At 42.0% G+C, this 20960-nt stretch overlaps 1 protein-coding gene across 1 annotated transcript in view; it reads right to left on the bottom strand.

Moving 5' to 3' along the window:
• Positions 1-20960, bottom strand: part of Reln (reelin) — a 423857-nt gene that overhangs the window by 235499 nt on the left and 167398 nt on the right. Inside the window, exon 4 of the mRNA XM_055612891.1 lies at positions 12120-12190. Within this exon, the coding sequence (XP_055468866.1) occupies positions 12120-12190 (71 nt within the window). The remainder of the gene's footprint in view (positions 1-12119; positions 12191-20960) is intronic.

Genomic DNA, 20960 nt, shown 5'->3' with positions numbered 1-20960 from the left:
AGGACGGCAGGCAGAGATAAGAGAGGGAAAAATGGCCTGTGGAGGAGCCCACATACAGCATGACCTGGTGAAAATGTCAAGAAGAAGGGGTAGGAAGACGAAACGCTGGTGCATGGGATCATGGGACTGAAAGCGAAGGCCATTTGTGGGGTTGATCATGGTTACATGATGATCTTCTGAACATCTATGAGTGAAGGACGAAGGATGTGTGTTCAAATGCACATATCAAGGAGTGGAGGAAGAAGGATGGACACACAGGACCCTGCCCACATCACACTGTTGATGGTTATTTTTTCCCTGCCCTAGAATGATTTCCAAACTTGAGGAAAATGCCAATTTCCTACCAAAATGTGAGACTTCAAGACACATGCTCAACAAAAGTCTTTTCTAACTTTCAAAAATGAATTTCAACTAGATATGAAAAATCCATTTCTCCCACGAAGGGCAGTAGCTCAGATATGCCAGACTAAGAATCCAGAATGAATAGCATTTTAAAAAGAGACTGGCATGTACTGTACTGCTTCTGATTGACATGCAATGCATCGTGGACATACTTGCTTTAAAAAGCAGATTCTATGAAGAGTAACATCAGCAAGTTTATTAGAGCCGTCTGTGGAACTCTTATAAAGTGGAAGATAATATGCTTTAAGATTTTGTGTTTTGTGCTGATGCTTATTGGTTAAGTTGCAAGGGTCCCACGGTGGCTCGCTGAATTGTTAACTCTGAATGGTTTTCTTTAAAAAAAAAAAAAGGAACATTTGCCAAATAGCCAGGAATCAAAGACAGACTATGGCACACTGCGCATTCTCCATGGCACCATGTATGCATGGGCTTTGCAGGAAGGATCCAGCTAGTTGGAAAAGTCAAACTATCTGGCTCGAAACTTGAGTGTTTTTCTGGTGTCCTGGAGGGAGGGTCTCATTCTATAGTCCAAAGTGGCCTGGAGTGCCTATGTAGCCCACGGTGGCCTCAAACCTTACAGCAATCTCCCTGCCTCAGGCTTCAAATGTTAGGATTACAGGTTCCTGCTACGATGCCAGGCTTGAATTTGAAACTTCAGAACCAGAAATGTAGAGGGCTAGGGAGACAGCTCAGTGGGGAGGGTGCTTGCAGAACAGGCATGAGGGTCTGAATTAGGCTCCCCAGGGGCCATATAAAAAGCCAAATGTGGTGGTGCACATCTGTAATCCCATCACTAACAGAGGGGACAGGCAGACCTGAACAGCCAGTGCAGCTGAAACAGTGTGCTCCAGGTTCAAGGAGAGGCCCTATCTTAAAAAAGAGGATGAAGAGAGATGAAACAGACCTGATCTTTAAAAATAAGCTGAGTGACGAAGCCAGACAGCTGCTGTTGGCCTCTGGCCAACACGTAGTTGCACATACTATACACACAAAGACACACAAACAAAATAAACTAGAAATGTACAATGACTTTATGCATGATTTTAAGTTTTAAGTTCTGATATAATCTAAACTCTGCAAAACCTTAGAAAGCAATCGTAGCTTCTTCCTGTGACATTGTTTTTCAACTCATGTGTTATCACTACAAATTACATTAACAATACTAGGATGGTAAAAAAGAATCCATTTGTACACAGTTTTGAAATATACACATGCTTTGTATCAATGCTAGTTCAACTCTTCTGAAAAATGAACACATTTTGTCAATACGTATTCACATACTGAATATTCTGCTTTTGGGATACTCAATCTATTTTTAGAGTTTTAAGAAGTTAAGGATAGGCAGGCATGTGACTCTTAACTTAAAATGTATAAAATCTTAAATAAGTAAGATATATTCTAATACTTAATGCACTCCACATATAAAACATATGCCAGATTTTCAAGTCCAACGCAAGCAAAATAATGTAAAATGTCTTACTAATAATTTTATATTGTCTATTAAATTAAAATGTTTAATATTTTACATAATCTGTGTTAAATAGAAAAATTAACTATTTCATTTTTGTTTCTTACATGTGGCTACTACAGGATTTAAAATTACATGTAGGTTCACATTAAATTTCTACTAGACAAGGCTGAATTAGAGTTAGGAGGGAGCTCCTAACTGGATTTTCATTAGGGAATTCCTGCCACTCAAAAGGTGGGAAAGGAAACTGAGCCACTCAACACAGAGGGAAAAATCAAAACTTGCAGTTTGCTCAGATTGTTTTAAAGCTTGGGGCCACCAGAATCTTACACAATCACAGTTGCCCAGGCATGCTAGGAAAACGAGATTGTACTTCTCTGTACCTCTCTGACAACTGTGTTACCTTCCAATGGCTTATTTTTAGAAGAAAGCTTCTAAGTCAACATGTGACTTCAAAACACTGTAGCACTAATTTCTCAACTGATTGAGCAGAGCACTGAGACAATGAAGACCTCAATACAATGGGAAGAATAAAGATGTCTGAAATTGAGCTGTCTGTTGATATCACTGAGTGTTTAAGACCGTCTTTGAGTTAGGTAAGCAATCTCATTCTTTCTCTCTCTCTCTCTCTCTCTCTCTCTCTCTCTCTCTCTCTCTCATAGGCTACCAGAACTTTTCCTCTTAAATCATTTTGGAATTCAAAGGCCCTAGGTAGTTTTATCTCACGTATCTTTTCAGCTAATTTGAAATTCTAATGTATTAAATTTCCAAAGCTAAATATGACAAATTAGACATGGTCTGTGAAGTCAGTATTTAATGAGCTATGAACCAAGACTTTCATCTCCCCAGGAATAATTTCTTTATTACTTTTTGTGTTTTACTGCAATAAAGCACCATTTGACCTTCAAGTATGATAATTAAACTTCCAAAAATGTTATAAATTTAGAGTGAAAATAGTCCTCCCTGTATTCTGGAAATAGTTATGATCAATATAAAAGATTACTTAATATTTAAGGCAGCTGAATTATACACAGAAACCATCAGTATTAGCAATTATTTCTCTCTTCTCTCCCTCTCTCATTCTCCAGTTTGATTTGTGTTTTACAGCAGCTTATCCTCTTTCGTATCCTAAAATAAATTGAACAGGATCAGAACAAAAATATATCTTTATGACGTAGAAAACTCTTTCAGATTAGACTGGTTCTTTTATGAGCTATCAATAACAGGACCAAAGTGACTAAACCTTATGACTCATTGCCCTACACGCCCATGGACATATATTTTCGAGGAAACAGCCACATGCCTTTCAAAAAATTGGCCATGATATGAATAAAATTTTTGAGTAAAATCTAAGAACATAAAGTAATATCCCAGGAGTTGTTGGTAAATTATCTTAAAATGTTGCTATGTAACTTAAAAGTTCTTAACCTTTGAGAACTCAAAAAAACATAGTTTATTCATGGAGCATGTAAGAGTCCAAGAACATAAGATTAAGATTTAAACAAAATTCTGAAAGTGGAACCACCAGGAGGAAGACAAGGGAGAATGGAAGGAAGCAGAAGAGGAAGGGGACACGAAGGAGGCAGAAACAGGGAGAGCAGAGGCAAAGGGAAGCAGAGACAGTCTGGAGAGGGCCTTGAAAGCAAGACTAAGCTGGGAAGCTGGTGTCACAAGATTCCACCATTTCAAATGCAGTTTGTGCCAAAGAATAAGTGACTTGATGGAATAACTGAACCCAAAACATGGCAGTAGTTACGAAGAAATTTTAAAAAAGGCTGCGTCAACAGATACCGAGATTTGGCAAGGTTATTAAATGCACTGATGGAGGGACAGGAGTCAGTGAAACGTTGCTCCCATCTGGTAGTGGTTGGGGGAGCTTACTAAAGCTCACAACTGTAATAAAAAGAGGCAGAGTCACAGGAGAGCAGAGTGCAGGTTAGACCTGACCTGACGGTACTAAAATGTCACCTAAATTGCAGTCCCTGTGTCGGTTTACAAGGACGGCAGGACTCGGTGAGCATTAGGACCCATGGAGTCTTACCTCTGTGCATTTCTGGAAAGAGCTTGTAGACTGGGTTAATTTGGGTGGCAAGACCTAAGCTTGGTGTGCGTGGCCATTCTGGGGCTGAGCTCCCTAGACTACACAAAAAGAGAGAGAGCTGGACACTGCTCATCCATCTGTGTCCGCTTTGTGGTTATGAATACAACGCGAGCATCTGCGGCACGCTGCTTCCACCATCCTTTCCCCACCTCGATGGTGTGTAACCCCAAACTGTGACCAAAACCGAGCACATTCTTCCTCAAGCTTCTTCTGTCAGCTGGCTTGTCACAGGAGCAAAAAGTGACTAAAACATGCTTACAAGCCAGAATGATAACTAACACTGAGACAGCAGCCATGGTGCCGTTCAGGCTTCAGTGGCATTTCATCCCTTTGCTTTATTCCTTTTGGATAAAGACGGGAAGACCAGGCTCTTAGGAATGAGGTGGGGTGACTTGGAAAGTAAGCACAGTTCTTCCCATCGAGACTTACAAGGGTCTCACAGCCACACAGTATCTGAACAGAAATTCAGATGCAGAGAGAGCCACAGTCCATGGTCTCAATGGCTTTGTCTGATTGGCTCTGAGTCAGCACCGAACAAATGGACAGAGTTCCAGAGATGAAAACCATAGGCCTGAGGTCACACCAGGTGTGATGTCCGAGGAGTGAGATGGACTCTCCTACAGCCCCAGCATGGACACTGTGAGGCAGAGAACTCATGAAGAAACTGGGAGAGAGGAGGCCGGTCAAGCAGGGCCCTGGACTGGCTGGTTTCCTAGTAGGCTATTGGTGCCCTTGTGGGTGTCAGTTCCTGTGGTGCACCAGCAGTGGAGGACAGACCTCAGGGTGAACCCTGAGGACACAGGGCGCTCTTTCGAGAAGCTGGAGTGTGAGGGAGAAGAGGAATCAGAGGGATGCATACACAGAAGGAATTCCTGTCCCAAAGAACAATGGCCTCGGCAGTTTAAACACCGCCAAGGAGGGGAACTCCTAAAAAGCAAGGCACTGAAACTATGAGAAAGCAAAGGCAAAATGGTTAAGCAAGGGCCTCGGAGGAGATGGGATGCCTCCCCATGGATGGTCTTTCTGTATTTTTGCTTTCAGTTATGGGTTTGGACTAGTACTCATGTATACAAACTATTTAAGAACAGGGTATGAATCGGCCTCATATTGTCACACAATTCCCCTGGGTCTGGTACAGCACTACATAGAACTACTGAAGACAGAGCACAATAAATGCTAACTAATATGAATACATTCAAGCGCTTTAAAACTTATGAAAACCTACGTTAATTTGCTGCATGACAGGAGTGTACTTTCATACATACACCAAAATAAAAATGAACTAACAAGTTGTATGCAATAATATTTCACAAGGAAAAATGAAAATATGATTGATGCATGTTGACAGCAACTTCACCCCCAAGTAATTATATACACTCAAATCTAGGTTCTGTCCTTTAAAATATGAGGGACGTCGGCAGATTATATAGCCATCTGAGTGCAAAGCAGGCTCTGTGGGCCTTCAGAGGCAGTCAATGTCAAGTTCATTCCAAGCATAAATCTTGGTGTTTTGACTTTAGACCAGATAAAGCTGTCAAGAGGGAATGTATACAGCCCCCAGAACTGAAAAGAAGGCTGTTTACACCCTTGTTCAATCACCTTGGAAAAAAATGGCATCAGTCCAAAACACCCCTTTTCCAGAAACTTAAAAAGCAGCCCGAGCCACCCAGGGACACTAGCAAGAAGTTTTACTGTGGCCATATGAGCCAGCTCTGTCCTTCCTCTTAATCTTGCCAGTCTGGGATCACTCTGGGACACTGTACCTGTCAGAGCTCCAGGACAACCCCAGTTCTCTCCTCTACTGGGTATTTTTTCAGACCTTGAAGCAGGACTGCTGCTCCTGGATGGCTTCTCCAAGCATCTCTCTGTGTGTAAATCACGAGCTTGGGGATGCCAGGAACAGGGGTTGTAGCTGCTAAAGTGAAATTCAAGCTACACAGCAGCCGTGGGGAAACAGATGTCTTTGACAAGCAAATCTTCAACACTGGGCACATTCAAGTGAATAAGTTTTCCTTTCAACAATGAAAGTAGGTAAGGTAAAACATCATTCTGACTAATATTGTGCAAATGGACTGGTTTAATAAAGATTTCTCATTTTAGGTTAATGGAAAAATACTTGTTAATTTAAGCTATTTGAATAACAAGGTTATAGCCAAGAGAAGAATCTGGTAGATATAACCTATAAATAATATTTAAAATATCACTAATTTGAGATCGATACTCTAACCAAGGACCATGCATGGAGAGGACCTAGAACCCCTGCACAGAGGATTCGTGTAGGCTGCTCAGTCTCCAAGTGGGTGCCCTAGTGAGGGGATCAGGGAATGTCTCTGACATGAACTCAGTGGCCAGCTCTTTGGGTACAGCCTTGCCAGGCCACAGAGGAAGATGAGGCAGCCAGTCCTGATGAGACCTGATAGGCTAGGGTCAGATAGAAGGGGAGGAGGACCTCCCCCATCAGGGGACTAGGGAAAGGGCATAGGGGGAGAAGTGGAAGGGTGGGTGGAACTAGGGGGAGATGAGGGAGGGGGCTACAATGAGGATACAAGGTGAATATAGCTAAATAAATAAATAAACAAATAAATAAATAAATAAATAATATCGCTGGTTGACTGATTGCAGAAACTGACCCCAGGGCCTTATGTGTTGTTGTTGTTGTTATTATCATTATTATTTAGTGCTACCATTGAGCTATACCCCACCCTGATAGGTACATTTAAAGTTTTTGAGAAACATGTCTAAGTTACATGCTCTGTTTACTTCACGGGTGTGGTTATTCATCGTTTATCTTCTATCTCATGGTTTACGTTTCCACGGTCCTTACTATGAATGATTTAAAAATGAAAGACTTGGAGGTCTGGATGAGACAATAGTGCCTGTGACCATGACCCGGTACCCAGAGAGAACACCTCCACGCCGCCCACCACGCAGTCCTGAGGGTGGTGGGAAGCTAAACTGCTGAGCTTCTCTGCAGCCGCTGTGAGCCCCACCCCTTCCTTCTCAGACAAAGCAGCGGTTTTCAGTTTCGGCCACTGCCATCAACCCAACAAGTGAGGACCCCGCACGGTTTGTAAACACCAACGTGCACCTCTGGGGGCACTACGGGGCATGGCTTCTATCAGGCCACTAAGCCTGCCATCTGGCCTTGCTAAATAACCAGTGTGTGTTTGAAGAGGATCTGCCAAGAAGCTCAGAGCCCGTGAGCACAGGCATACACCCATCCTTCCTGATCTGTCCTTGGCCACAATCTGTGTGCACAATTGGTCCAGTGTCGGTCGTGCTGAACTACTCGGCGTCAGCGTCACACTGGACACCTGTATTAAGCCCTAAGGAGTAAGAATTTCCCCCTAAGTTTTCAGAGAATGTAGGCAGCAGCGATCGTTTTTATTGAGGCATATGTAATTCATGCAGATTTTCAAGATCTATTTTTTTTTTTTTTAAGATCAGAAGTCTTCTTGGGGCTCTGTGGTGGTGTGAGCCTGTAATCATTCACAGGGCTTGGATGGTGGATGCAGGGGTGTCAGACAAGTTTAAGGACAGCCTAGGCTGTGCAGCAAGCACTGATTTTACGTGACCGAGAGTATGTTACGACTCCATCTCTTTCTACATTGCCCCGTAATAATTCTTGTGGAGGACTGTTCTCCTCCACTTACAAGTTTTTAGCCCATTCTGGATTTCCTTCTCTACTTTGATCACAGTAAACAGTACTTCACCACCGCTGTTGTCTTTGAAATCACAGTGACATACTGGGCAGTCTCTGGGGAAGGCACAGGCTCATTCCTTTGTTCTGTCTTGGTTCTTTGCTCTACTGTCACCTCCTCAGTGAGACCTACGTGACCTGGGTATGCCCTGTGTAAAACTGTAGTCCCCCTTTCCCTCACCTCCCACTCAGCTACGCTCTGCTCATTGACACACCTCATGACCTATGCTAGCAAAGAAGCTGACACCCACAGTGGACATTCAATAATCCTTGGAGAGGACTGTTAGGTTATTTCTGTTCTTTTTTTTTTATTGCTAATGAGTGAATATAAGCATCTTCTATTTTAAAACAACTGTGAGTATATACCTCCAACCCCCATCCTTACCCAAGACTGCAGCAGCTACAGAGTAGAGGTGAGGGCGCCTCCAGCTCGTCTGCGCTGTGCTGTGACTGTCAGAAGAAGCCATGTGCAGACTGTTTACTGTTACCTCTAGAACCTCAGAATTTAATAGACTCCTAGCAGCAGGGGTCATGGAGACTGAAGAGGCCACCCTCTGACCAGACAGGACTCCTAATGGAGTGAAAGGAACACCAATCCACACACAAAAACTCTGCCCCCAAATTTACCCTGCCTACCAGATGTGCAGGGATAAAGACAGAGTAGAGATGGAGGGAATGCCCCACTGATGCCTGGCCACACTATGGGAGAGAGTCAGCCCCTGACACTATTAGGGACACTTTGCTATGCCTGCAGATGGGAGCCGAGCATGGCTGTCCTCTGAGGGGCTCCACAAAGCATGGATCAAAACAGAATCTGAGCCCCATAGCAAAGCATTAGGCAGATCATAAGAAGCCTTGTGGAAGAGTAGGGGGAAAAATAGAAGGACCCAGAGGGGATAGTAACTCCACAAGATGACCTACAGTGCCAACTAAACTGGGCCCAGGGATGCTTACAGAGACTGAAGCACCAACCAAGGGTCACGCATGAGTTGGACCTAGGCCCCCTACACAGATGTACCCAGTGGGCAGCTTGGTCCCTAAGTAGGTCCCCTAGAAAGGCGAGTGGGGCATATCTCTGACATGGTCTCAGTTGCTTGCTTTTGATTCCTTCCCTCTGGCTGGGCTGCCTTGCCAGGACACTGTGAAAGAGGAAGGGTTCAGTCCTGATATGGCTGGATGTGTTGGGTTGGGTTAGTTGGGGAGGGGCTCCCTTCTTCTGAGGAGGTAAAAAAGGGAAATAGGAAGAAGATGGAGGGAGGGAAGGGAGGGTCTGGGGGGAGAAGAGGGAGGGGGCTACGACTGGAATGTAAAGGGAATAATTAAATAAATATTTAGGTATGAGATAAAGTGATTCATTAGAGTTGAAATAAAAATCTGTGAACAGTTTTCAGATTTTTAGTTTTATTTATCTACTTATGAATTTATTTGTTTGTGTGTATGGTGAATGTGTTTTATATATGTGTGAGTTCATGTGCGTATGTGCACACACATGTGAACACGTATGTATGTGGTTGTGCATGCACATGAGTAGGCATGGGCATAGTGGCCCGAAGCCAATGCCAGCTGTCTTTGTTGGGAACTCTCCACCTGATTTTTGAGACTGGGTCTCTCTCTGAACTTGAAACTCATTCATCCAGCCAGGGCTGGCGGGCCACTTAACTCTTGAGATTTCCTGTCTCTGTCCTCTGCCACGCTCTCGTCCTGGAGTTGCAAATTCACACCATGCCTGGTGTGTTGTGTGAATGCTGGGATCTGAACTTAAGTCCTCATGCTCGCGTGCCAGGCACATTGTTGACTCAGCCACCTCCGCAGTCCTAACTTACAGCTTTAGTACGACAGATGCACATTTTACATCCAACGTCACTTTAAGGAGCAATGTTTTGTGACAGCCAGGCTGCTCCACAGTCCTCCAAGGGAAATGCTCAGAATGGGGAAAGCTTCTGGGGAGAGGCAGTAAGTTTTCAACAGTAAATATTCTAAGTTGACTCTTCATCATTAAATAAGTGCATGCTTTAAGACAAGCTTACTGTGTGCTAAAACAAAACAAAACAAAAACAAATGGAGGCATGATTCTGCTTTCCAAAAGCTCCCAGGTAGGGGAGATGAACAGCCAGCAGATGATAAGGACAAGGTGGAGACAATATTAAGAGGCAGGAGAGTCCTCGTATGGGAGAAACACGGGCACTCTGTATTTCTCTTCATTTCTTGAGAAACAGTTTAGTTCACCTGCTTAGCAGAAGTGTCCCACCCTCTTCAAAAGGCAAACCTCATATTTGTAATTTGGGGATAGGGACAATTTGTGTTATTTTCTTATAACCCAAATAACACAATTTCATTGTAAAAATGTAAATAATAATAAAGGAAGAAGAATCAGAATACAGGCAAGTGCAAGGAGAAAAGAGCTTTTCACATTCTCCCCATCTCAAACAGCTTGTGCATGACAGGTCAGCTGACCTTCCTGGAGTCTGTGCTCCAGGAGGGGCCTTCCCACTCTAATTGCTGAGCCTGGCCTCTGCCAGCTTCTCTAACCGGCAAGGCCACACCAGCATAGTTCCCACCACGTCTCCCTGATCGCAAAGGGTGTGTAAAGCCTGAAACCCAAAAGTGAATGACTGCTCAGTAGCTTTCTCCTCAGCTGAGAGGGGGGACGGGGGACCAGCCCCTGACATCTACCAGATGGGCCTTGTGTGCTCTCTTGGGACATAAACAATCTTAGACATCGGCTTTGGACAAGCCAATCTGTGAACACAATGGATGGAGATGGAAACATCGCAACTTTATTACTGCTGAACCATAATGTCTCCTTTCCTTGCATTGTGTATCTGAGAGCCGGAGTCAGCCAGAACAAAAGACACAAAAGGTTCATCTGGACAAGGAAAAAAGAGATACTTGCGGAGCAGTAGCACTGGGCTTTTGGAATGAGGCTTACTCAGGGAGATTTAGAGTAGAACTCAGATGAAGGTAAGTGAGGTGGGGATGCGAAGGGCTGTGAGGCCGAGGAAAGGGGCCACGGCTGCTGACCCACATCTCTCATATCTTCCGATACTCCTTTATCAGTATGTTTAACCCATGACACAATCTTAAAATATTCCTGTTCCCAGTTCCACAAAATGAAATTTGTGTTGTCTGAGTTGCTTCATTTAATTGAGACCAATGAACTAAATACATTATAGATGAAAGACTCTGTGCTCTGGTATATAGGGAAGGCCTTTTCTTTTTCTTCCGTTTAGGAATTCTTCACTTAGTGCACAAGAACCATTTGAAGAAAAATTATGTTATTTTGTTTGAGAAAATAATGATTTAATTAAAAGTAGAAAGAATCAAAATAAGTACTTGGTTTACAGCATTTTTAATACAGTTATTTTCCTGACAGCAGGAAGCCATCATTTTCCTTGGGCTTCCTGGCTTGTATGTTTAAACTAATGGGACTTCCATGGCTCATGGGCTGCTGGGGAGCCCAGTGTTCTTCTTGTCCTACACCGTATCTACAAGATGCAAACTGTGTGTATGTGTGATATAAGGTGGCTATCATTCATTGGCCCTCATTCATTGAGAATTTTTCCCATTGATTTTCTTAGCTTTTTATTTCATTTTAAATAGTCCAACCCAATCATAGTACAACAGACTTGAACTTGAACTTGTAAGGCTTAAGATAATTTAGGTTTTAGGAACTGGTAAATGGGAATTGGACCCACATTTTTTGGCATTATGTATTTTTTAGGATGTTGATGTTCCTTGCTTTATGGTATTCTATGTTTTCAAAATACAGAAAAATTACATTGTAATAGAATTCCTAAATTTGTCTATTAAGACATATTTTTAATGTCTGCATTCTTGAAAATCATAGAAGAAAGTTTAATTTAACCAAAGAATACTGATAATAGTTTTTTGAAATTATGGAGGGGAGTTTTCTGAGTGAAGAATTTATAAGCAAATAATTACAAGTTTGACAGTAACAATTTATCAAATACCACATTACTTAGGTAAAATCATACTGACTATGTCTATTTAAGTATATATGTGTATAAGCAAATTATAATAAGACCAACTGAAGCAAAGTCACAGATATTAGGTGTAAAGTAATAATCAGAAACACACTGTACTAGAGGCATAAGTGGCAAATTAAAGGGAACTATTTTTATAAAATTTTATAATTACTATTAAAATTTATCACTCCTAGGACAACTAAGAGTGACTCAGGAAAACTATGAAAATAAGACATTTTCTTTTGGTTTGTTTGTTCACAGTGAATATGTTCAGATTGTCTGCTGGCCTTTATCAATAACTAATAGACAAACAATTAGTAGGGATATGAAGTAGTCAATAATTCAAATTAAAAACATCATGATAAAGTGACAGTAATGAAATGATAGCTCAGTAACAGAACATAGGACTTGCCATGGATAATTTAGACATAACAAACATAAACAAACCAAGGCTGGTCTTACCTCCTTGTTCACATAATTGCTGGGCTAATGCATCTTTGAAAATCACCTGGCCTCGATGTGTTGCAGTAGCCCTGGAAATTAAATGGAAAAAGTTAGTTTAAATACTATAATATATTTGACAGACTGATACCCCAACAAGGACCATGCATGGAGAGGACCTAAAGCCCCAGCTCAGATAAAGCCCATAGACTCAGTCTCCAAGTAGGTTCCCTAGTAAGGGGAGCAGGAGCTGTCTCTAGCATGAACTCAGTGGTAGGCTCTTTGATCACCTCCCTCTGAGAGGGTAGCAGCCTTGCCAGGTCACAGAGAAAGACAATGCAGCCAGCCTTGATGAGACCTCATAGGCTAGGGTCAGATAGAAGGGGAGGAGGACCTCCCCTATCTGTGGACTGGGGAAAGGGCATAGAGGGAGAAAAGGGAGGGAGGGGGCCACAGCCAGGACACAAAGTGAATAAGTGGTAATAAATGATAATAATTTAAAAAATCAAGTTAAAATCGGCAGATACAGTTTTTAAAATAATATCATAAGTTAACAACAGGATGAATGCTCAAATAAAGTCTCTTGGGCCAATTTTTATCTTCAGGTCTTAATTTATAAAGACACTGTAATATTTTTAGGCTCATTCTGGAAACAGCAGGTGTGAGCAAAGCCTGCACGGAAATATGGGGAGGGTGCTTATTAAGTTCTCTAGACATTGACGCAAAATGCTTTGCAGAGTATCCTTCCAGTATGGGAGATAAACTCTCTTACAGTACTTGTAGATTTTTGAAATAATGGTCACCATAAGACAGAGTTAAGGCAAAAAGAATATTTCCCAAAAGCAAAGGCTAGCCAGCTCTTTTATAACTAAAAAAAAAAAAAAACAAAAAAAACAAAAAACAAAAAAAAAAAACAATCTGCATCCCAACCCACTGGGTGTAATTCACCATTTGCAGGAGATAACACATCTTTAATTTTTCCTGATCAGAGCTGTGCATATGGAACACTGAAGAAAAAAACAAAAACAGCATTCTCACAGCCGCTTTGTTATTGAGCAACTATAATTGGAAATGTCTTATTAGAGAGAGAATCACTTGTTTTCTATATGGGAACTGATTTCCCTTCAAAAATTATTTTGAGATAAAATATATTATTTAAATGAAATTGGAAGAGAAAATCATGTTTCCTTGAGAAACTTGATTTTAGAAAATAAGTCATAAAAATACGTTTACTGTGTAAAAGCATATTCACACTAAATCTTTACTTTTGCCCAAATCACGCTGGGACAAAAACAGTTGGATTCTGCCGACACCTGTTGGAGATGGATTGCATACAGTAGACTGGGCTAACTCCTGAGCAGACAAACCCTGTCCCCTCATCACTCTTCCACAGGACGGCCTTTGGTCAATACCTCAGTCTTTGCTGGACTCAATAGGACCTCCTGGCTCCTGACATTCCCCACTCCAGCTGCTTGTGGACGAGCCTTCTCCCTTCATGCTGTGGGCCTTTCTGATTTCTGCTCTGCATGGAACTGTTCCTGTGCTCTAGTGTCACTAATCAAGTGTCAACTATCCGAAAGTAACGATGGGACAGGCCATGCTGAAGTGTTAATAAGTGATAGGGCTCCATGCTGACACACCGCAGCTATGGAAAGTATACCTTAATTAACACGCATTCACACAATGAATGTAGAAGAGGGCCCAGAACTGGTGAGAGAACTCAGGGGTAGTCTTCAACTCACAGCATATGGGAAGCTGGCAAGGGGTGTCAAGTTCTTACTGTTACATATTAATCATTAATCATTATCAAAACGACCTGGGAGGAAATATTAACATTTTCTGTGTGTATTTATTTATAAACATGCATTTTTTTTTTTTTTTTTTTTTTACTTGCAGAAAGTTGAAAATGAGGCCTAAACACTTGGCTAATCCAAGCTACACACATATCCTATAGACTCATTAATCAGTACGGGTTTTCTCTCCAGAGAGAAATCGGTGACTTTATTTACCTCATGCATTCTTCCAATCAACTGAACCAAGTGCTCCTGAGATGGATTTCCCATCCGCCTCTAACAGCAACACAGCATCGCGACTGTAACCATTTGATGTGAAAAGGCTATTCTCAGGAGTCACTGACCAGCAAGAGCGCTGCGGGGGGCGCACACGCTGCTTAATAACTGCTCTGTGAGCAGGTTACAACCCCCTTACAAGGGTGCTTCTGCCCACACAGTTAGCGCCGGGCCCCTGGCGCTCGCCACACACAGGCGCGTCACAGTGCCGAGGTGAGGTGCCTGCCACAGGGTGCCCTTCTCTCTGTTTCAAATGTGAAAGGGCCTCACGCTGCACAGGGCCTTGTTGCTTTGTGCTGTTCTCCCTGCTCCTCAGCATCCTCGGGCCTGGGACTTAAAGCCTTCGCCCATAAATTTATTTCTGCATCTTTGGTTCAGTGAACAATTTCAGAAACATTGGAGCATATATAGAGCAGCTGCAGCTGGAGAAACCTTTGAGTTCATGTAGGCAAAACTATATATATATATATTTAAAACTATAAGCCATGTTTAAAAAGCTTGTTAAACTTAGTTACAAAAGGAATTTTCATGTAAGTCCACGAGGCACTGTAGGTAGGTTCTTCCTAGACCTATCCACCCTTCCCACTGCTCTCCTTTGCTCCACTGGACAGTTCTGCCTCTGTTTCCATGTATTCTGTAAATGTACGGTTCAATTTTCCACAGTGTAGGCCCAAAATTAATAGAAGAAAATGAAGCATTTGTTATTTTCTGAGGCTGACTTAGTTCATTTAGTATAGACATCTTCCATCACATCCACTTTTCTGTAAACATCGTTAACTCCACTCTTCTTTATTTGTGGTAAGAGTTCCATTGTGTCTATAAGCGGCATTTTCTTTGGCCATTCTTCTGTTGATGCACACCTAGCTTGGTTTCATAGCTTAGCCACTGTGAATAATGCCTCAGTAAACAGTGATGTGCAAGCATCTCCGTGATACAAAGAACACAAACACACACACACACACACACACACACACACACACAACCAAGTACCTAAATAAATAAATAAATAAATAAATAAACAAATAAATAAATAAATAAACAAACCAGGTAACAAATGGGCAGATGGTTTTTAAAAGTACAAATAGCCAAGACATATGAAAAACCATTCCCTACCACGCGCCACCGAAATGTAAGTGAAAACTACACTGTGCTTCCATCCCAGTCCAGGATGGCTGTCACCAAGAAGACAAACGCTCGGGAGGTTGGAGACAGTACTGGTGTGTGCACCGCTTGCGGGAATGTTAACTCGTCCAGCTTCTACGGCAGTCAGCGTGGATGTTTCTCAAAGAGCAAAACTAAACTAAACTAAAAACAGACCCATCATATGACCCAGCGGTACCTCTCCAGGGTATCTACCCCAAAGAAGCCGACACTGAATTAGCAGTGGTTCTCATTCATCAAATGCACATGGAATTTCAAGACAGCAAACTTGAACTCCGGCTTTTGAAGAATTAGTCCTCAGGCCACACGTTCTGCATAATCAGCTCCTTACATCTCCGCAAGGCATTCTGAAAGCCACGGAGCTACTAGCTCTTCACAGCATACACATAAGAAACCCAAAGGCCTACACAGAGGCTGTTAAAGGCAGACAGGACTAGGACTCAGGTTTGTGGTTTTCCGTACCTGTTGGAGAGCCTGTCACGGGAGGGAGAAGCAGCAGGAAGTGCTCAGGGCACAGATCCATCCATCTAGAGCACCTGGGCTGAGTATGTTCTCAGTAGTTAATGATGTTTGAGAAAATGACTCAGTAATTAAAAACTGCCTTGAGGAACACTGCATGCCATGTGCTCCATGTGATTATCCCATGTTCTTTACTTGGGAAAAGCAATAGGCATGGAAATAATGGCGTAGCTGGTATAGAGCACGGCTATTATTGTGACATCCGTTAAGAATTAAAATTTGCCGCCTAACTAAGCAGTTGTTGGGCTCTACAGGAATCAACTCAATCCTGACAACACTCCTGTAAGGAATGCAAAATTCTTCTCAGCTCCCTGAAACATGGAACTCTGCATGATTTACAAATGTCACAAAATTGGAGATGGTGTTAGAATTTCAAGCCCAGGCAGTGTGCGTGTTGAATCATTCTTTTAAGCATTATATTACATTTTCACTAACCTGACTCAAACGACAAAATTATGGTAGCTCTGGTCTCTTGCAGAGGGAGAGCTTGCTTTCAGGGTCTGCCCTTCAAAGTCATATCTGCTGTGGCTTGGACCCTACTTTAGTCTTTCAGGATCTTTAATCTTCTGGATAAACAAGCTTCTTTTCTAGTTAGGTTCTAGTTAGAATCCTGGCCACAAAGCCAGCAACTACAATTTGTCTTATATTGTTTGTTTGTTTGTTTGGCTGTTTTTTTTTTTCAAGAGAGAGTTTCTCTGTGTAGCCTTGGCTGTCCAGAACTCACTTTGTACACCAGGCTGGTCTCGAACTCAGAGCTCTGCCTGCCTCTGCCTCCCTGAGTGCTATGATTACAGGTGTGTACCACTGCGCCCAGAGGAGACTTATCTTTTAAAAGACCAGTTCTGTGTGTCACAATCATACACCTGTCACCCTAGCACTCAGAAAGCCAAAGCATATGAATGCTGCAAGAATGAGGCAATCCTAAGCTACATAGTAAGTTGGAGGCTAACCTGGGCTACACAATGAGAGCTTGCCTCAAACCACCACCTAACATTAGTACTTTCGTGTTCCCCACTCCCAGCCACAGCACACATACAGACAGACACATGATCACCATGGGTGCAACTCTATAAGCCGTTAGGACACGAAGATAGCACTTTTGCATAGAAATGTCCCCCTCTATACCAGGAGTTTCAAGGTCTGTAATTTTAGCATCTTGTCTTGCAGAACAAAGTAAACAGAAACCCAGGAGGCAAGCACACAGGTTTCATTGCTTCATCCCAGGCCTGCTCCGCCCTCCACAGGCCACTAGTGTCAGTGATGTAAGGCATACTCGTGTTTAGATGTATAAAATTATTTGTGGTAGTCTGATTTTGAATAATCCATGGAAATGTATTGATTATAATATAGAAGTGCTCTCTCTCTATTTCTTCTCTCTCTCTCTCACACACACACACACTCACTCAAGAAATATTAAAAGAATTAAAACTATAAGAGGTAGATACTTTTAACCCAAAATACATTTTAAGAGTAGATACCTATGAGCTATAATGACAAGCCTTATTCACCATCATAATCGTTATTTTATATAATTTATAGCTCCTTTTGGAGGAAAGCTCATCAAATCTGTGGTGTTAATAACTATGTTGGTACTATTTGCACTTAATTTTCTATAATTAGCAGTAATTTTTTTAGAAGAGATGAGAAAATATCCTTATTGTTCAGTGTTCTGGAGTATAGACCAATTTTCTCAAAAGGTTTCTAATGAATACTTACATTCCCAGAAGACACACAGATCCTAAAGCAAGCCTGCCAACAAGAGTCTCTACTAAATAAGTAATTTTAAAATCATGTTTGGCTGCTCGATTTTATTTGACAAACTCTACAGATCCTCCCAGATGAAGGCGTTCATTATAATAACCACATTCAGCTTTTAAAATAGCTCGCTCAGTTGTTTGAGAGAATGTCATCTGAACTTCTAGACTAGCTGCTGGCCAAGTCTCTGGAGCATTCAGTGTGTGCACTTGGCTGTAGTCCAGGGGGGAGGCTCTCTCTGCCCTGAGGAAGAGCAGTTTGAAACACCACGAGCTGCCATGTATGTGCCACCAGGCTTTGGATGGCTATTTAAGCATGCTAGCTTTCACATGTCCTGTGTGAGGACAGAGATAACTTGAAATAACTACTGTCACTTAAAGATATTAATAGTCATTCTTTAGATACTTGAGTCTTTCAAATAGAGTTCAAGCTTCCGGAACAGGGGAATCACTAATTTAAAAAATCCTCTCCACCCCCCTCCCCGACCTCTGCTAAGAAGCCAGCCGTAATGACTTGAACATAGAAGGCGGTCAAAACTATATTTTTCAGTTCACAATTTTCTTGCTGTGTGCATTGTTTCCATCTAATATTACCAAAGAAGGAAGGCAACATAGGTTAAACAGAATTATCGCAAGTACCCAAGAGTCTCAAGAGTGCTCTTTGTATATAAAATGAATCAACTTGGTCAAATCAACATGAAAAATGGCAGCAGCTGCTTCATCTTAAAGCTGAGGACAATGGTGGTGACTTCCTGTCTCTATCACTTCTCCTGTGAGGTCTGATGGGCACTGTGGCTGGTCCCTTCACAGCGGGAAAGGATGTTCATTCATCAGCTATGTGAAGTTAAACCTCCGATAATATCAGCATGCCAAACAGCTTCTAAGCCACAGTTCAGAAAATGTGTAGAATGGGAGTAATCTGAATTTGATAAAATATCTCAAAGGAACCAAACCAGAAAAAAAAAAAAGTATCCATGTCGTCTTCAAATCACAGTGCTTTCTGATTTGAGGGCTTGCTACTGATGCTTCAAAAGGCTGATGGACTTTTTTATCAATGTGTGCGCGTGCGTGCCTACGTGTGTTCTCGTGCGTCGCCGAGGCTGCAGGTGTTCCCACTGGCCACGCTATCACGTCTCCTGCATCTGGAGATAAGGGTGTCGGTAAGGCACCTGATGTGGGAGTGAGGAGGCTCCCGCCACAAGCCGCCCTTCCACCTCCTTATTTACGCTTAAAAAAGAAGAAAAAAATGCTTCACAACACACAAACGTGAGCATGTAAAAGTTGAGGGAAAAACTATTTTTATTTCATTTTATTTGTGTGTGTGTGTGTTTTGGGGGGTTGTGTGTTTGTCTCCCTTGTGTTGTTCTTTTTAAATCACTGTCTTGCCGTACAGCCCGGGCTAGCCTCAAGCTGGAGAGCCTCCTCCTACAGCCCCTTCAGTGCTGGGGTTATAGGCATACATTGTGTACATTTCATAATATTTTTCTTTTTTCTTTTTCATTATTCTGTTATTGTTAAACCATAGAATTGTTTCCGTCTGTCAAACAGTTAAATGCTTTTTGTCCTACAAAACACAATGTAATCACAATGTCTGTCTGCCTCTAGAGATAACTACATGTCCTGTCTTCAAGTCAAAGCATAATTTTATTAGCAAGATAAAGAGCAAACAACTTAAGCAACAATTTAAGTAAATACTAAATATAGATATTTTAATGATTAAATTAATAATTTAAGCACACAAAACAAAAATAATTTTGTGTTGAAACAGCCATGCAAAGTACTGAGTTCTCACGTCCAAGCATAATAAAGAGAAAAAAGAACCAGTTTCACACAGGAAGCATAGGGCCTCTATTCTAGGTCTGCTGTTCATTATTCCCAGGATTCATTCAGGCCCTGTCACTTAGCTTCTGTGAGTCTCCTTTTCTTAAGTCTATAAGACAGGGTCTGGTGTATCCTAGCCTGGACTCAAGCTTACATTATAACAGGATGGCCATGAATTTCTGGTCCTCCTGCCTGTCCAGGAAAATGGTGAAAGAGCAGGCACTGCCACCATACTTAGCATTATGCAGTGCTGAGGAATGCACTCAGAGCTGTGCTAGCCCCAGGCAAGCTCATTACCGACTGAGCTACATCTCCAGCCCAAGCTGGACAATTGCTAAAGTTTAAACAACAGATCTATAGCGAGAAGACAGGGGCTTGCGCCATGGGTCAAGGTTTATATTGACCTTACACAAGTGTTTGCTTTGTGATACAGGACTGAAAAATTCATCCTCCTTATTCTTCAGGGTGAACCAAACCAGTGAAAATTTCAGTAAAAATATAAGGAACTATGGTGATAATATTTCTCTCTGGTTACTTCAGAGAATATTGGTACTAAGTTGCAGGAGAATGAAACAAAAAACAGTATAAACATAGCAAACCTATTTTGGGTATTAAAAGAGTAAAAAGGGGAATAGTGTTAAATGTTTTATGCCAAAGCCAATGGAAGTTCTAATGAAGGATGTACTTCCCAGCTTTGTTAGCCATCAGAAATTAGGACAGTGAATTCTTGAACAGAAATCCTGCCAGTTATGGGTCTTCCCTCTTTGGTGAGACAGTTTGCAGATGTTCTCCCAGACATGCCAAGAGGTGTGTTTCCATGGTGATTCCAAATCCAGTCAAGTTAACAATGAAGATTAAACATTACAAGTCAACCTGACACTCAAACACATCACTTTACATCATAACATCACTCTCCTTTCCCCAAGGCCTCATTTTCTTAAGTCTATATGGAAGCTGGATAAATGGCTCCAAGGCCTCATTTTCAGCTCGTAATGCAAAGTACATTAGTCCATCTTGAAAGTCCCTGTGGTGTTTAGAAGCCTGGACAAAATTAAAAGGTCTGAAGTCAATTCTGAGACTCAAGAAAACCTCTTCAACTGTAAGCCTCTATAAATCATAGAATAAACATTCCTGTTCCAAAAGGAAGTGATTGTGGCATAAAAATAAAAGCAAAGCAAGGCTGTGTCCTGTCAGGGAAAAGACAAATCCTACTATAATATATGTGCTATCTGGGACTTGGGATAGACTCATCTAGGTTCCAAAGCAGTTACTTGGCCTGGCTCTTTCAGTTCTGCTGACAGCAGCACATGCCCCTTTCAGGGTGGATCCGCTCCATGCCTGTGACTTTCTTCAGTGACTGTCTCATGGCCCTGCCATCGCCAACAAACTGAGACCTCCATTACAATACATTCTTCATCACCACCTCAAACAGTAGCCTCTTAGGGACAAGAGAGAGGAGCCTCAACCCTCTACACGTTGTCTAGGGTCATTGGCTCTCTAGACTTTGATGTAAGCCTCCATGACCCTTCGTCTTGTTT

The sequence above is a fragment of the Psammomys obesus genome, unplaced genomic scaffold, assembly GCF_907164565.1.
Source record: "Psammomys obesus unplaced genomic scaffold, mPsaObe1.curated_primary_1811, whole genome shotgun sequence".
NCBI classification, from domain to species: Eukaryota; Metazoa; Chordata; class Mammalia; order Rodentia; family Muridae; genus Psammomys; species Psammomys obesus.
The sequence above is the reverse complement of the archived record's forward strand: the minus strand, read 5'-3'. Positions and strand labels throughout refer to the sequence as shown.